Raw genomic sequence first — 17,661 nt, 5'->3', positions numbered from 1 at the left:
GGGGGATGATTAGGCGGGGTCGAGTTAAGTTAATTGAATTTTTTCTTGTAGTAATGAAGTCGTTTTCGCCTAATGTAACATGGTAGGTCTGTAAGTCTTTCTCATGCTGATTGTCGGATATAACAAAACAAAATCGCGTTATACTCTTGTTTGATAGTCTGTCCACTCCACCAGTGCATCCCCTGCACAGTTGCATCAAATGGTCAGCAAATCAGCTGATTGAATGGAACTTAAGTGTTCTCGTCGCTTAGTGATCGATGTACTTGGATCATTCGTAATGAATGTCTTTCGTTCAACACAATGTCAGGTTATCGTGTGCAACGTGAGTGTGTCAAAAAATGGATCTAACATGCAGAGCTTGTAGTTGTATAGGCATTTATATCGTATTTTGAAATGTTAAATAACCTAATATTTACCCTATGTTATGTAATGTTGTATGTCTAGAAAGGTTTGTTAAAATAAAAGTAACATGTTTGACATAAGTTTACCATTCATTTTATTATTAATTTATAGTTTTATGATAGTTTCTAAATATTTTGACAAAAAAAATAGAATTTTTAAATAGTATTTTTTAATAATAGAGAACAGTGAAGTTGGCTTTAAAATATAATCCGCGTGCGATTGTCTAAAAACTGGAGGCTTGAAGATGTTTTGACTGCAACGTTTGGCGAGGGTTCGAGTCCCGCCCAGACCAAGTAGAGATTGAGGACTCGTCTGTTGCAAATAAAAGACAGGAAGATGAAGACGCCCTGTAGACCGTTGAGAACAATCGAGAAAAGTCTGGAACAAAAAACACAAAGTTGCAATTATTTAATTATTGCTGCATTAAAATGTACATGTCGGAGAGTATTGGAAGGTTTGATTGTATATCAGTTGTCACCCGTCTCTACCAACACTACTCACATTAAAACCGCCTCTACCAACACTACCCACCTTAAAATCGCCACTACCAACACTACCCACATCGCCTCTACCAACACTACCACCTTAAAACCGCCTCTACCAACACTACCCACATCGCCCCTACCAACACTACCCACCTTAAAACCGCCTCTACCAACACTACCCACCTTAAAACCGCCTCTACCACCACTACCCACCTTAAAACCGCCTCTACCACCACTACCCACCTTAAAACCGCCTCTACCACCATTACCCACCTTAAAACCGCCTCTACCACTACTACCCACCTTAAAATAGTCACGTCCGCCGCCTCTGCTATGATGGCGAGGGTCCAGAAAGCGCCGGTCAGGGAGGAAAGTTTGACGTAGACCCCCAGGTTCCTGTGGTCGTCAAGTCTGGAACTGTCGTAGACCTGGAGCTTGCCCACTCGGTAGATCTTCACTACGGTGATGGTAAACAACGTCAGGTTGGTCAGGTTAATTAGTGCCATTGGCATGACAAGTGACACACCTAAAACAGACAGGTAATTAGTGCCATTGGCATGACAAGTGACACACCTGAAACAGGTAATTAGTGCCATGGGCATGACAAGTGACACATCTGAAACAGACATGTAATTAGTGCAATGGGCTTGACAAGTGACACACCTGAAACAGGTAATTAGTGACATGACAAGTGACACCCCTGTAACAACATGACAAGTGACACCTGAAAAAGTAATTAGTGACACACCTGAAAGGTAATTAGTGACATGGTCATGACTAGCAAAACACCTGAATCAGTTATATTAGCGTGAACGATTATTAAGCCTGATATAATTAATATAAAACATGATGCTTAATATCGAACAAAAATAAACTAAACTTCTTATCTTTTACTGACCAATCAGGAATGTCGAATTCAAATAGCAGACGGTAACGCCATAGCCAATGGTGGAGCCTCGCGTTGAGACGAGTGATGACGTCACGACAGCGGCAGAGATTGTGGCGGGAACAAGTAGGGTGGTGAGGCCCTGTCTGATGTAATGGAGCGTCTGGTCCCCCAGGGTCAGGCCGGAGCTTCTGGTCTTGGAAGTAAAGACACGGAACATCTGGAGGCTACAGGTGAAGGTCCAGGTGATCATCCACAGCCACAAGAAGTGGGTCAGGACGCCACATGTTGTACACGTAGAGCTGGGGCCTGACCTGTGTACGAATGGTTCAAAGGTTACGTCAGGTGGGCCAAGGTTAGTGGGCCAAGGTTACGTCAGGTGGGCCAAGGTTACGTCAGGTGGGCCAAGGTTATGTCAGGTGGGCCAACGTTACGTCAGGTGGGCCAATGTTACGTCAGGTGGGCCAATGTTACGTCAGGTGGGCCAAGTTTACGTCAGGTGGGCCAAGGCTACGTCAGGTGGGCCAAGGTTACGTCAGGTGGGCCAAGGTTACGTCAGGTGGGCCAGGGTTAGTGGGCCAAGGTTACGTCAGGTGGGCCAAGGTTACGTCAGGAGGGCCAGGGTTAGGGGGCCAAGGTTACGTCAGGTGGGCCAAGGTTACGTCAGGTGGGCCAGGGTTACGTCAGGTGGGCCAACGTTAGTGGGCCAAGGTTACATCAGGTGGGCCAGAGTTAGTGGGCCAAGGTTACGTCAGGTGGGCTAGGAACTTTTGCAAATTATTAAATTAAAAATCAGAAATCTGAAGTTTATCACCAAACAGATAAAAAAAAAAAATCAAACAGATCTAGAATAGCTGTCTTTGTTTTTCTGTGGTACTAGAGCAGTTTGTATGGTGACTCTCGTACCCTATATACATCATATAACTTTATATAGATAATTATTAACTTGAAAATATTGTTGCATGTGTTAGTCTTTATAGTTATTATTTCAAGCACGATATACCAAACCGGGATTCGAGCTCGATGCTATTAGTAGGCCAACCGTACGACCGCCTATATGTGTATGTGTATGTGTTATGCAGAAAAAAGTATATCTTTCGTAACATTGCGAGATTATTTTTTTTGCGAAACAAATATTGAAAGAATCTTCAAAGCTACGAAAATATATTTTTTCTTAAACAAGAAAAAAAAAAAAGATTTTAAAAAAATAAAAATAACCAATGATCCAAGGTCCTTTGGAAAGGTAGAAATAGTTTGTAGCTTAAAAATCCACCTGCCCAGCCTAAGCAGATGTACATACCACCAACACATGTACAAGCGCGCGCTTGCATGTGAAGATGCACACACACCTGCACAAGCAGATGTACATACCACCAACACATGTACAAGCGCGCGCTTGCATGTGAAGATGCACACACACCTGCACAAGCAGATGTACATACCACCAACACATGTACAAGCGCGCGCTTGCATTTGAAGATGCACATACACCTGCATAAGCAGATGTACATACCACCAACACATGTACAAGCGCGCGCTTGCATGTGAAGATGCACACACACCTGCACAAGCAGATGTACATACCACCAACACATGTACAAGCGCGCGCTTGCATGTGAAGATGCACGTACACCTGCACAAGCAGATGTACATACCACCAACACATGTACAAGCGCGCGCTTGCATTTGAAGATGCACATACACCTGCATAAGCAGATGTACATACCACCAACACATGTACAAGCGCGCGCTTGCATGTGAAGATGCACACACACCTGCACAAGCAGATGTACATACCACCAACACATGTACAAGCGCGCGCTTGCATGTGAAGATGCACGTACACCTGCACAAGCAGATGTACATACCACCAACACATGTACAAGCGCGCGCTTGCATTTGAAGATGCACATACACCTGCATAAGCAGATGTACATACCACCAACACATGTACAAGCGCGCGCTTGCATGTGAAGATGCACACACACCTGCACAAGCAGATGTACATACCACCAACACATGTACAAGCGCGCGCTTGCATGTGAAGATGCACATACACCTGCATAAGCAGGCGGTGATGGAAACCTTGTAAGATGTGAACCCTGACTTTAGTAGCGCGGTCCACGTAGAGCCGCCGCTGAATCTGTGAAATTCAGTCTGAAGATTTCGTCAGGGATTTGGCGCGGAAAACATTTATGCATTGTGCGCGGACGTTAGAGAAAGCAACACTAGAAGTTCAAATCAGCTAAAAAAGTTTTATCTTTACCTGGCACTCAAGTACTTGGTATAAAAACAATAAAATAGGGGAATCAGCTGGTTTTAGTTTATTCTATGATATAACTTTTTTAAAAAAGTGTATTAATAAAAGCATTATTATGGAAGAAATGGTAGTGCAAATCAGAAAAAAATATTTCGAAAATGTAAAATATTACTGCGCAAAAAGAAATATTGAAATACTACATTTAAAAACAATCTATAATAATAGTTTCGCTGTCTGTCTATCTATCTATCTATCTATCTATCTATCTATCTATCTATCTATCTGTCTGACAAGAACGCTCTAGAGAAAACACAAGGAAAATAAAAACATGCATAGTAATTCGAAAAACGAAGTATGACGTCGACACATTTAGCGCACAGAGTAGAAAATAATCTCAAGCCGGATAGTGCACACATTGATATGACGTCATTGTTTCTCGCGTAAACTTTGAAAAAAAGGAAATTTTGTCTAATCTAAATGGTTTGCGTGAAGAGTTTCTTGCATACAATTCTTCGGGTAGGGGCGAAGCCCCACCCCACGCGTAAGAACGTCTGAGCCCCCCCCCCCCCAATTAATGTGTCTAATCTAAAAAGTGGTTTTCTTGCAATTTCTTTAATGCAATTCTTCGGGTAGTGGCTAAGCGCGACACCAGTGTTTCTTTCAGACTTTTTCCTCCCCGGAGAGGGGTGGGGGTACTTGAAATTTTGGGGGGCGGGGGTAGAATTTTCGGGGAGGGGGCGGACACTGGAAAAAGTATATAATTATATTTCGTTGAATGGGACGGTAGACATGTTTTTTTGGGGGGTGGGGGTGGGGGTGGGTGGGTGGGGGTGGGGGTGGGGTGTGTGGGGTGGGTGGGGTTGGGGGTTGGGGGTAGGTGTGTGTGGGGGATGGGTTGGTTTTAGTTTAGAGAAAAGAGACAGCACTATCAACCTAGCGCCCGGTGTATCCTTCCTCAACGGGCCATTTTTCTCGTCTATAATAATAGTTTCGCTGTCTGTCTATCTATCTATCTATCTATCTATCTATCTATCTGTCTGACAAGAACGCTCTAGAGAAAACACAAGGAAAATAAAAACATGCATAGTAATTCGAAAAACGAAGTATGACGTCGACACATTTAGCGCACAGAGTAGAAAATAATCTCAAGCCGGATAGTGCACACATTGATATGACGTCATTGTTTCTCGCGTAAACTTTGAAAAAAAGGAAATTTTGTCTAATCTAAATGGTTTGCGTGAAGAGTTTCTTGCATACAATTCTTCGGGTAGGGGCGAAGCCCCACCCCACGCGTAAGAACGTCTGAGCCCCCCCCCCCCAATTAATGTGTCTAATCTAAAAAGTGGTTTTCTTGCAATTTCTTTAATGCAATTCTTCGGGTAGTGGCTAAGCGCGACACCAGTGTTTCTTTCAGACTTTTTCCTCCCCGGAGAGGGGTGGGGGTACTTGAAATTTTGGGGGGCGGGGGTAGAATTTTCGGGGAGGGGGCGGACACTGGAAAAAGTATATAATTATATTTCGTTGAATGGGACGGTAGACATGTTTTTTTGGGGGGTGGGGGTGGGGGTGGGTGGGTGGGGGTGGGGGTGGGGTGTGTGGGGTGGGTGGGGTTGGGGGTTGGGGGTAGGTGTGTGTGGGGGATGGGTTGGTTTTAGTTTAGAGAAAAGAGACAGCACTATCAACCTAGCGCCCGGTGTATCCTTCCTCAACGGGCCATTTTTCTCGTTAAAAGAATAATCAAATGGCTAAAAGGTGGTTTTTTTTTTGTAATGTTAGTTATAACTAATTTAAATGGTTCCTAGTTTATAACTATAAAAAGTTTTAATTTTTTTTATAATAAGTTGCTTTGATCTTAATACAGACGTGCTTAAAATGTGTTTCAATTTTTTTTTTCAAGTTTGTATTTATATAATCTGTATCGATAGACACATAGAACAGGCTACCAGATAGACACAGAGAACAGGCTACCAGATAGACACAGAGAACAGGCTACCAGATAGACAAACAGAGAACAGGCTACCAGATAGACACATTGAGAACAGGCTACCTGATAGACACAGAGAACAGGCTACCAGATAGACACAGAGAACAGGCTACCTGATAGATACAGAGAACAGGCTACCAGATAGACACAGAGAACAGGCTACCTGATAGAGACAGAGAACAGGCTACCTGATAGACACAGAGAACAGGCTACCAGATAGACACATAGAGAACAGGCTACCTGATAGACACAGAGAACAGGCTACCTGATAGACACAGAGAACAGGCTACCATATAGACACAGAGAACAGGCTACCAGATAGATACAGAGAACAGGCTACCAGATAGACACAGAGAACAGGCTACCAGATAGATACAGAGAACAGGCTACCAGATAGATACATAGAGAACAGGCTACCTGATAGACACAGAGAACAGGCTACCGGACAGTGGCGTAGCGAGGTCTGGTGTTACCCGGTGCGGCACTTAATGGGGTCACCCCCCAGAGGAGTAGTGACCCTTCCCGGGGACAAACTTTCAATTTTCGATTTGCACCCCTTAAAAGACCATTTAACACTCGAATTAATCAATTAATTAAGTGGAATTAACATTCTTCTATATATATTTTGCTATTTTTTGCCTTGGTATCACCCCCTTAAATGGTGTCACCCGGTGCGGTCCGCACCCCCCCCGCCCCACCCCCTCGCTACGCCTCTGCTACCAGATAGACACGTAGATAACTTACAAGTGTGAGCTAATGAGCAGGGACACTTGAGCCAACAGTAGACTACCAGATAGACACATGTTGCTGTGTCCGGCCCGACTCCTCAGTACCGGAAACTTTACATAGGTCATCAAGGTCAACACGAGACTTAACATCGACAAGGTCATGCATATCAAGGTCAGGATATACTCAGCAAACATCACGTCCATGGCTGGGTAACCTTGACCTTGCCCATTGTTCTGTACATCCTCCAATTCTCGAAGCTTCTCCTCCAGGTAACTATGACACACGCTCACACCTTCCTCTACCTGTAACATATTGAGCCCCACGTTATCTGAGATTACTATACGTTTGTCCTTTAGTTCTATCTCAACTTTCACCGCAGGTGGGATGCTAGTTTTGTCTATATGTATCGTGTGGTTTGTATTGTTTAATCTCACATAGCTACACGTCAACAACATTGAAACATTCAAATACGAAGTGACGAATTTCATCTTGTCTTGTTTGGATGTGAAGTTTTCAGATTTCAATTCTACCACAGTGCAGTTGATCCCAATATCAGTCGTGTTACAATAAAACTTGACGTTAAATTGACTTGGCATGACACGTCTGCTGAAGGTGACATTTGTAGCGTCAATGTCAAGTGTCATTGAGCTGGTGATAAACTGACGTGTCATCTCCTCTTCGAACTCGTCTCTCTTCTTATCGTTGCCAGCGATGACGGCCCCGTCTACCCAGAATACAGCGGGGCCCTGAGAGCTAAAATTAGAAGCTGTCAGCAGAGTCTGGTTGATGGAGATGGTGCCGACCTTGATGGAGTACTCAACACGTAAATCCTGCAACATCTTCTGGATCTGGTTGGATTTGAAGTTATTGTTTAGCAATTAGAAAATATAGTGTTCACTAAATGTACGTTAACAATATTATACATCTAGTGTTATTCAAGAAAATATTTTATACAATGTTTCAGACAGATCGTTATTGTAAAAACCGAACAGTACAGCCCGTAATGATGTCTCTTTTAACAAATCTCGATATACTATGAAATAAAATGCTGCTATAACAGTTATAATCATTAATTTCTTATCAATTAATTTCAAGAGTAATATATATTTCCATTTTAGGAAAACTCTACAAGTTAAATAACGTTTTGGACTTTCGTGAAATCTATTTTCGTACTAAAACAAACAGCATCAACAGTACACATAATAGACGCTGTATTTTATATGAAGACAAAAGATTGTAACTTCTGTACAGTTCTTCCGTTAGTTCAAACCTCTATGTTCAAAGTTGTTGTCTTTTAAACACAAAACATTTTTCGAATATCCCTATTTAAAGAAAAATTCTTTAGTTTTATTCTACCAAAAAATAAATACAAAAAACACTTGTAGTAACAAGCCTTTAAATCTCAGAAAATAAGAAAATAAAACTAATGTGTAAGTTATCTCCCCTTCTTTGATTGATTTAGAGTGATCAAGTGATCGCTAGCATTTAATCTTGTTATGCTCCATTGGTTTCGAAATGGTTTAATTAGTTTTAATGACTAATTTAACATACAATTAAAACAGATATTCACGCATTGCTCTTTAAGACGAACGTATCTTGAAAATTTAAGCGAAATCACTTCATTAGAAGTTGGTCGAAATTGACCTACAAGATTTGCCACAAACCCACGTTGTTAAATAAGTAAAAGCTTGTTAAAATTTAGTTAAAATAACTTACATGTTTGCGTGTGTTTTCCGTAAAACGTTTTAAATTCATAATCAATGTAATCATAATCTGTTGCGTTTGCAAAAGCATACGTATGTGAAGGTAAATTTTTTAAATGTGGCATTAAATAATTTTATTTTTATTTTTATCATTAGCTATATCTGATAGTCAATTATAAAAAGTAAAAACAGACATGTTTAGTGACTGCGGCTAGAGAGTTGACCAGATAATCAGATACAAAAAGTAAAAACAGACATGTTTAGTGACTGCGGCTAGAGAGTTGACCAGATAGTCAGGTACAAAAAGTAAAAACAGACATGTTTAGTGACCGCGGCTAGAGAAGTCCCATCTGTCCAGTTGATCAGATAGTTAGATACATAAAGTAAAAACAGACATGTTTAGTGACTGAGGCTAGAGAAGCCCCAGTTGACCAGATAGTCAGATACAAAAAGTAAAAACAGACATGTTTAGTGAGTGAGGCTAGAGAAGCCCCATCTGTCCAGTTGACCAGCTTGTCGTGGTGCCTCATGTCTGGGACTAGCCACACCCTCAGGCTGTAGGCCAGACCTGTGATGTCCTGTATGGCTGTAGCACAGCTTCTGTTGGTCAGCACCTTGCCAGGTGTACACTCTAGTGTCAGACACTCACCCTGCTCAGGTTAGATGAAAACGTTCAGACCATTCTGCGATCCACTCAATATTATGTTAAAGTATTAAGTTAGGTATCTCTAATATCAGTTTAAGAACAATAGCTCATGTAGCTCTGATTGCTAGAAATACAAAAGCCTCCCCTGACTCGGATAATTTACTAACTCCATATCCACACCTTACCTATATTAAACATAATTCAATTGAAAATTAAAACTGATAGGCGTTTCTATTTATAGTAGTCAATACTGAATGCAGGACATCTAGTTAGCTCCCCTTGCCCTACATTGATCGATGCCACAAAAATTACTATCTTTTCCACATTAGATGTGTAACAAGATGGTTATAATATGATCTTTAGTATCACTCAGACGTGACGTTGTTATCCGCTATTGAGGGATGATGACTTTAGTGACTATGTGCTATGATCCAAGTATGTTGGGACAGCTAAGGCTGGGGCCAATAAGGTGCATTTTAAAAACTAAATTTGTTATTTGGTTTTTACAATTTATTCACTTTTTGTATTTAGATATGAAAATTGTCCTAGGAATCGAATGTTGTCAAAACCATCCTAACATCTTTATACCACTTTCCAATGATAAATTAAATAATGCATAAGTGGTGTTTGTGCTAAAGTGTGACGTCATTTTAAAAAAGATTCTTACTTTTTTGTGACAATTTGTGGAAATGGGGTGGGCTATAAGGATAAAAATAGGGTTAAAATGTGGTTTATTGGGCGGCACATTAACCGTAGTTGGTGACATTAGATGACTTAGGACCGCCCCACTTACACTAGGACCGCCCCACTTACACTAGGACCACCCCACTTACATTAGGACAGCCCCACTTACACTAGGACCGCCCCGCTTACACTAGGACCGCCCCACTTACATTAGGACAGCCCCACTTACACTAGGACCACCCCACTTACACTAGGACAGCCCCACTTACACTAGGACCACCCCACTTACACTAGGACAGCCCCACTTACACTAGGACCACCCCACTTACACTAGGACCGCCCCACTTACACTAGGACAGCCCCACTTACACTAGGACAGCCCCACTTACACTAGGACAGCCCCACTTACACTAGGACAGCCCCACTTACACTAGGACCACCCCACTTACAATAGGACCGCCCCACTTACACTAGGACCGCCCCACTTACATTAGGACCGCCCACTTACACAAGGACCGCCCCATTTACATTAGGACCACCCCACTTACAATAGGACCGCCCCACTTACACTAGGACCGCCCCACTTACACTAGATCCGCCCCACTTAATCTAGAGCCGCCTCCATTACATTAGGACCGCCCCACCTACACTAGGACCGCCCACTTACATCATGAGCGCTCCATTGTGTGTCGTTACATTCTTTAGCCAGGACATCAGCCCTGCGTAACGCCGGTCTAACTGCTGACTGTCTGGTCCCAAAGTTGATCAGAAGAGACAGGGGCGGGTAGATCCTGACAGGGGGAGGCTGAGGGTCGCCCCCTGGGACTCTTTGGTCACAGACGCCCCAGAAAGGGAACATTTTCTGGAGAGTATTGGGTCAATTCGTGACAATTTTAATTTCAAGTTTTAACAGCAGGTAATAAAAAACACAGAAATTATCGAGTTTGAAATAAAAATAATTTGTAATAAAAATGATATTGCCTTAAAGTACTCTACTAAGCTTGTTTATGCAATTTTTGTGACTGCGTTTTATGTTGGTAGAGTGCAGGAGTTCTGACTCGTAAGTCTAGAGTTTGGACTCCAAGATCGAGTTCATAGACACTCTTCTAGGAGAGACCACTCCAAAATCAAACAACTACTACCTTGTTGTTGATCTTAATTAGACAAATGTTATGGAAGAAAATCCAAAAAGAAAAGCAGGCTGAAATCGGAGTCAATGGCCTCAATGGCGCATAACCAGTTGACACATATACTTAATTGTGTTGGGGGAATCCCTTCCAACACTAAAAATTAAGAACGAAGAAGAAGAAGATAGTACGCCTCTAAGTTCACCACGCTTAAATTTGTGCCCGACACATTATAGGGAAAGTAAAGGCGGAATAGTGCCGACTACACTGTCCCTTCTTATGCCGTGGTTAAGAAACAGATAAACTCTACGCTATCTGCCCCACGTGAGCTCTGAAAAGGTATATTGCATGCACTTAATACATAGATTCTAAAAATAGCATGAGTAACTATGACTTACCATGCTGCAGATTCCACAGAAAATGTTTTTATAATACCTAAACGGAAACCTGTTGTAGACGGGGTAGATGGGACCAGTCATGTTGTGGCAGGCGTGATGCACGTCCTCATCGAATACAGTAGAGTCACACTCCAGTGGTTTCTTGCTGGTTAGATGAAAATTGAACATATATTTTTTATAACAAGGAAATTATCATCATCGCTTCACTGTTCCGCTCCTCTGTCTCTCTCTCTCACTTAGTTTCTGGAACTTCTGTGAGCCATAATGTAACCCTGCCCATAGGTGTCAGTATTAAATTAATTTAGCGATTAAAAGCGACCACTTTGGGTGGAAAAAGTAATAAAAACATTAACAGCCTATGTGTATTTGATCATCAAAAGGGGAAAACATCTAGTTGTATTATTTAATTTTTTTAGTCTTTGAATTATCCTTTTTCTCCCTCTCTCAGATTTTCTCTCTTCTCTATCCACCAGAGGCGTAGCAACCCTTCCTGGTGACAAACTTTCGATTTGCACCCCCCACTCAGGATTTCGATTTGCACCCCCCTCCCCTCAAATTTTCTATTTCCACCCCCCACTAAAGCTTTCAATTTACTTTTCCAACCCATTTTGGCGCCCCCTAAGGTCGGCGCCCGGGGACATATGCCCCCCCCCCCGCCCCCCCCTCCCCCTCGCTACGCCTCAGCTATCCACACTCCCTCTCCTCGATTCTCTCTCCCTTTCCATTAGGGAATAAAAACACGAACTAAAAATGAATTACAATAAATCAAATCGATACTCTTATATTACTTACTATTTTTTTCAATTACTTTTTTTTAGGAACCAATGAGTTCTTTTTTACTCATTTAAAGATTTGATTAAAATCTGGCACCAGGTACAATTTTTTCGACACGAGAGTTATGTTAATAATCTATATATTTTAGTATATGTATTTGTATAATATGTATAATCCTAAATTTCCTTAAAATATTCAACTCAAAAGCTGATTTTATACAAGGTGATTTGCTGGCTTTGGACTATTATATTAGGGTCTCTAAAAAAATAAGTTATCAATGAAGAGCTTTTAATATATCAGAACAATAAAATAAAACGTTAAACATGTTTTAAATAGCGTTAGAATTTCTGACCATTTAAGAAAGATATTCAATTAGAAAAAGGTTTCAGTTATGTTGAGGATGACTCAGATAACTCAGATGACTGAGATGTAATTTATGTACCGGTAAAGGACAGGATCCAACTGTGTAAGTAGTGAGGTAGCTGACCAGGTGATGTAACGGGTGTATGGCCTACCTGTACAGGAGTCGGTTCCATGGTTCTAGTCCATTGGTGACAGAACACGTGACCTAGAGAACTAACCTCTAAATCTAACTCAATTACAGTTGCAAGTGATTTTGTTAACTTTCTAAGTAACCGTACAAATGTACCTGTACAGAGAAGGGCCACTTGGTGAAGGTAATGTTATAATTAACCATATGACGTAACACGTGTACCTGTACAGGAAAGGGTCACATGGTGCCAGTGACACGTTGTATGGGAACGTCTGTGTGACGTTACACGTGGAGTTTTTGGTCAGGGCTAGTCGCAACATCCGGTCAGCTGTTGTAGCTGTGTAGACGGTCATGTAGTGGTAGCAGTAGATCTTGGTCAGTAGTGGCACCATCTGGGGGGTCAATACAAACATTTGGTCAGTAGGGGCTCCATCTGGGGGGGGGGTCAATACAAACATTTGGTCAGTAGGGGCTCCATCTGGGGGGGGGGGGGGTCAATACAAACATGTGGTCAGTAGTGGCTCCATCTGGGGGGGGGGGTCAATACAAACATTTGGTCAGTAGGGGCTCCATCTGGGGGGGGGTCAATACAAACATTTGGTCAGTAGGGGCTCCATCTGGGGGGGGGGTCAATACAAACATGTGGTCAGTAGTGGCTCTATCTGGGGGTCAATACAAACATTTGGTCAGTAGTGGCTCCTGGGGGGGGGGTCAATACAAACATTTGGTCAGTAGTGGCTCTATCTGGGGGAGGGGAGGTCAATACAAACATTTGGTCAGTAGTGGCTCTATCTGGGGGGGGGGGGGGGTCAATACAAACATTTGGTCAGTAGTGGCTCTATCTGGGGGGGGGGGGGGTCAATACAAACATTTGGTCAGTAGTGGCTCTATCTGGGGGGGGGGGGGGTCAATACAAACATTTGGTCAGTAGTTGCTCCATCTGGGGGTCAATACAAACATTTGGTCAGTAGTGGCTCCATCTGGGGGGGGGGGCGGTCAATACAAACATGTGGTCAGTAGTGGCTCTATCTGGGGGAGGGGAGGTCAATACAAACATGTGGTCAGTAGTGGCTCCATTTGGGGGTGTCAATACAAACATTTGGTTAGTAGTGGATCCATCTTTTTTCTCCAGGGGGGCTTTTGAAATTTTCGAGGGCGGGGGGGGGGGGAGGGCGGTCAACATTTTTCGGGGGGGGGGGGGGTGGCGGACACTAGTAAAAGAGTATGATTACTATATAAAATCCATCTCGTTCTCCCCCGAAGAGCTGCCTGGAAGAAACTCTGTCTGGGAGTCAATACAAACATGTGGTAAGTAGTGGCTCCATCTGGGGGGGGGGGGGGGGGGGGAAGGGGTCAGGCAAACAATTGGTCAGTAGTGGCTCCATCTGGGGGCAGTGTAAAAATGTGGTCAAAAGTGGTCAATCTAGTGGTCAGTCTAGTGGTCAGTCCGTCGTTCAGTCTGTCGTTCAGTCTGTCGTTCAGTCTGTCGTTCAGTCTGTCGTTCAGTCTGTCGTTCAGTCTGTCGTTCAGTCTGTCGGTCATTAGAAACAAATTAGATAGGCTAGGTCAGAAAGTTATTTTTTTTATTATTTGTAAATCATACGTATGCATTTTTTAATAAAATGAGTACATCTTAACGCCACAAGAAAAGTAAATACTTGTTTGGATGAGGGCGGATTGAAATAAAACACACCATCACATATTTACACATTAAATATTTAATTCCCCCAGGTGCTAATGAAAGTATCAATAATTAGAACTTTTCCTCCATAGATTGAATGATAAAAAATGCTTTTAATTTATTTTTTATTCGCGCTGTCGAGTGGGGAAGTAAACAAATAATTAATGAGAAATATTAAATTACCATTCAAACAGAGATTTTTAAAATAAAGTTCTCACGAAACAAAATACTATTAAAATACATTAAATCCATTTTATGGTGTTAAGTTTCACATATCACTTTTGGTACTAAATTCGTTTTAGGTTTTCTAGAAAATATGTCTGATCTGATTTTAATTTCGTGACTCAATTAACAGTCATACGTGTAGATACAAATGATCTTATATTTTTTTTATTTTTAAAAATGTATACAAAATAGAAGTTAGTATGATTTTGTACTTATTTTAAAACTGCTGATGTAAGCTTAAATATTTTTTTTTCATTTTTTTTTATTTGGTGAGATGTCTTTCAAGTTTTGTAAAATACATTCAATTACACAAATATAATGTGATATGAAAATATTAGACAAGGCAGACAAGTGTATATTATTCTTTTTAATTTCTTATTTAAAATGTGTTACAGCTACATAACAGTTGTTTAATTACTGAGCTTCTTTCAATGTGTTCAATCTGAATATCCTAATATGGGTTTTTAAAAAATTAAATACTAGACAAATCAATTTACCTAACTACTTTTCCAAATGAGTCCTAAATTAGTAGCATATTGGTTCTCTTCTTCAACAAACAATACTAAATTTTAAGCCAATACACATGATGAAGAACTACGCCATCTGCGCAAGCAGGACAAATGTCATTATCTAGCATAAATCCTCAAGTTTTAAAATTGCGTAGCAAAGAAGGCCATGTTTAACCCAAGTTTACCGCTACAACATGACATGTTACGTACCTCAGTGACCCTGTTGCACACGGCACAGTATCTGTTCTTGTACACCACCTGAGTGACGTTGTCCACAACTCGGGTGACGTAAGCAGTGGTGACGTCATCGTCCGACAGCTCCCCCTCACACAGCCTGACAGTGTCCTTGTCCCCATTGTAGTCCGCCAAACACGAGCGGAAATAGAAACTGGTGTATTCAGAATCGCAGCCAAGTTTAGGCGGGGAAACTTTACTCTGGTTAAAAACTTGGACTGGATTTTGTTTGGCGTTCACAAATCCTGGTACGGCTTCGGGATTATTTTCAAAAAAAATTGTTTCGTTAAATTCCGAGATGTTGTAGATTCCACTTTTTAAGCCCGGGGGTGGGACGTAGTTGTCCTCCACACTGGGGCAGCATGAGCCGTAAATCTGACAGGACGGTCGGTGGCAGGTGCAGGTGGTGCAGTAGAAGGTGGGACAGACCTGCTGCAGGATGTTGTTGGTGTAGACCAGTCGATCGCCCTGACACCTGGCGGGGCAGTAACTCTGCTGGTAGTCTCTTGAAGACACGGCCGTTTTGTTCCAGGTGTAGTCAGTCACGTTGACCTGCTGTAAAATTCTGGGTCCTATGGAATTACAGTATACGATGAGAACAGCACACAAATATATAGGTATCAGATGCATTTGGATATGCATGAGACAGAATCACACCTATGTATCTTGGTTCTGATGTAAGTGTTTATGCGAGTGTGGCTGTGGAAGATGGCTCCAGAAAAACAACAACGACGATACGGTTGACTGAGTCAGCGCAAACCACGCGCGGTTCCAGACGATTGGATTCGACTACCGCAGGCTGCTCACTTGTGCATGATGTTGTAGACTCACATTTAGTACCAGATGACATAATACATTCACTCGAAGTAAAAGATTTTAATAAAGCCGCATATTATTAAAAAAAACCACACATTAGAGGAGTATTTGCATAATTTAAATGCAATGTGTAGTCATTGTATATTGTTGTATTTTGTTTGTAGTGATCAGTTGTGTTGTGCTATTTAGCTCTAATGTATTCTATGTTTTGTGCAGTGATGTTGCTATAAAATGTTGAAAAATGGTGGGTTGATGTGTCGTTGTAAAGAGCAATTTTTACCAAAAAAATTTTTTAAATTAGTTTTTTCTCTTAATTATTTGAAACGTCGTCAAAATTCCGAATCAATATATTTAATCTTGACAAAAGTTGATTAATATTTTCGAAAAAGAAAGACGTTTAAAGGCGAATTTTTTTTTTAACTCTGAATTTTCGACGTCATATTAAGGTGTGGGGAGTGTGACGTTTTGTGACGATGTGTGACGATGTGTGACAGTGTGTGACGGTGTGTGACGATGTATGATGGTGTGTGACGATGTATGACAGTGTGTGACGATGTATGACGTTGTGTGACAGTGTGTGACAATGTATGACAGTGTGTGACGGTGTGTGACGATGTGGGAAGTAAAAAAAGCGTCAAAAAGCGTCACTTAGCTGAGTTGCCAAAAATCAGTGCAAAAATTGATACTTTTAAACTTTAGACAAAACCAAACTCGAAAGAGGAGTTAAGCACAAAAGTAAACAAAAGTAAACATGTACCACTATCAATCAACCTACATGAAGAAAATCAGCTTTAGGACATCTTGAAATCTTTGTCTGAGAACCAGGGAGAGCTCACCATGAGCCCAGATACACTGGATGTTTCTTCTAGACTTCTCTCTCCGGGGGGGGGGGGGGGCACTTGAAATTTTCGGGGGGGGGCGGTAGACTTTCTTTGAGGGGGGGGGGCGGACACTGTTAAAAGTATATATTTTCTATATAAATTATACAAATTTCATTTCGTTCGGGGGCGGGGGGGGGGGGGGGGAGGGCGGAAATTTTTTTCCGGCAAAGCCCCCTCGAAGAGATGCCTGGAAGAAACTCTGATTTGAAATAAGCTTATACATGAGTGTTCAGGAGAGCATAAATAAAGGGAGACAACACAAATAATTTGTATGCCCCAAGATAAACTGGATATATTCCCCTTAAATGATTACAAATTATAGCATTTTATAAATAACCCAAGACAGAAACTCCATGAATTTTGATTCCTTAACTACTTTAATATAATATTTCGTCTACTACATCCATAAATCAAATAATAAAATAGCTATTTGTTTAGAAATCTATTTAAAGAGGGGGGTGGAGGGCTTTAGTGTTTTAAAGCAAATATTTTCAGTGACAGCATTGGTACTGTCGAATTCACAAATTATGAATTACTGAAAAGTAGAAAATAAAACAACTTCATAGCCGCGTATGATACGCCGCTGGTCGGCTCTTATCAATAAATCAAACATCAAACACCACGTGTTTGCCTATCACCCTACTGACTATACAGCAAATATTTCAATACAGGTTTAAACCCATATCTGAGACTGCCAAGTAAAAAACAACCACTTTGGCAACATACATCGGTTTTTAAATACTG

The 17,661-nt window shown here is 41.5% G+C and overlaps 1 protein-coding gene across 1 annotated transcript; it reads right to left on the bottom strand.

Moving 5' to 3' along the window:
• Window positions 1-599: 599 nt before the first annotated feature.
• LOC131931323 (uncharacterized) lies at window positions 600-15,850 on the bottom strand. Its single transcript, XM_059288078.1, has 9 exons — window positions 15,197-15,850; window positions 12,794-12,963; window positions 11,305-11,449; window positions 10,447-10,641; window positions 8,914-9,099; window positions 6,762-7,594; window positions 1,786-2,087; window positions 1,191-1,413; window positions 600-780 (listed from the first exon to the last, which is right to left on the bottom strand). Exons 1-9 carry the CDS (start codon window positions 15,848-15,850, stop codon window positions 600-602), a joined length of 2,889 nt encoding a protein of 962 aa, XP_059144061.1.
• Window positions 15,851-17,661: the final 1,811 nt, after the last annotated feature.

The sequence above is a fragment of the Physella acuta genome, unplaced genomic scaffold (assembly GCF_028476545.2).
Source record: "Physella acuta isolate Inbredline_101_S28 unplaced genomic scaffold, ASM2847654v3 ptg001944l, whole genome shotgun sequence".
NCBI classification, from domain to species: domain Eukaryota; kingdom Metazoa; phylum Mollusca; class Gastropoda; family Physidae; genus Physella; species Physella acuta.
Note: the sequence above shows the minus strand (reverse complement) of the source record. Positions and strands in the feature narration are given on the sequence as shown.

What these genes read in the sequence shown, in the direction of transcription:
- LOC131931323 (XM_059288078.1), bottom strand. Translation starts at nt 15,850, where the DNA reads ATGCATCTGATACCTATATATTTGTGTGCTGTTCTCATCGTATACTGT. An exon ending in TGTGCAACAGGGTCACTGAG is followed by an intron (nt 12,964 to 15,196) that starts GTACGTAACATG and finishes TTGACCCCCCAG; the next exon opens with ATGGTGCCACTACTGACCAA. An exon ending in CACAATGGAGCGCTCATGAT is followed by an intron (nt 9,100 to 10,446) that starts GTAAGTGGGCGG and finishes TAACCTGAGCAG; the next exon opens with GGTGAGTGTCTGACACTAGA.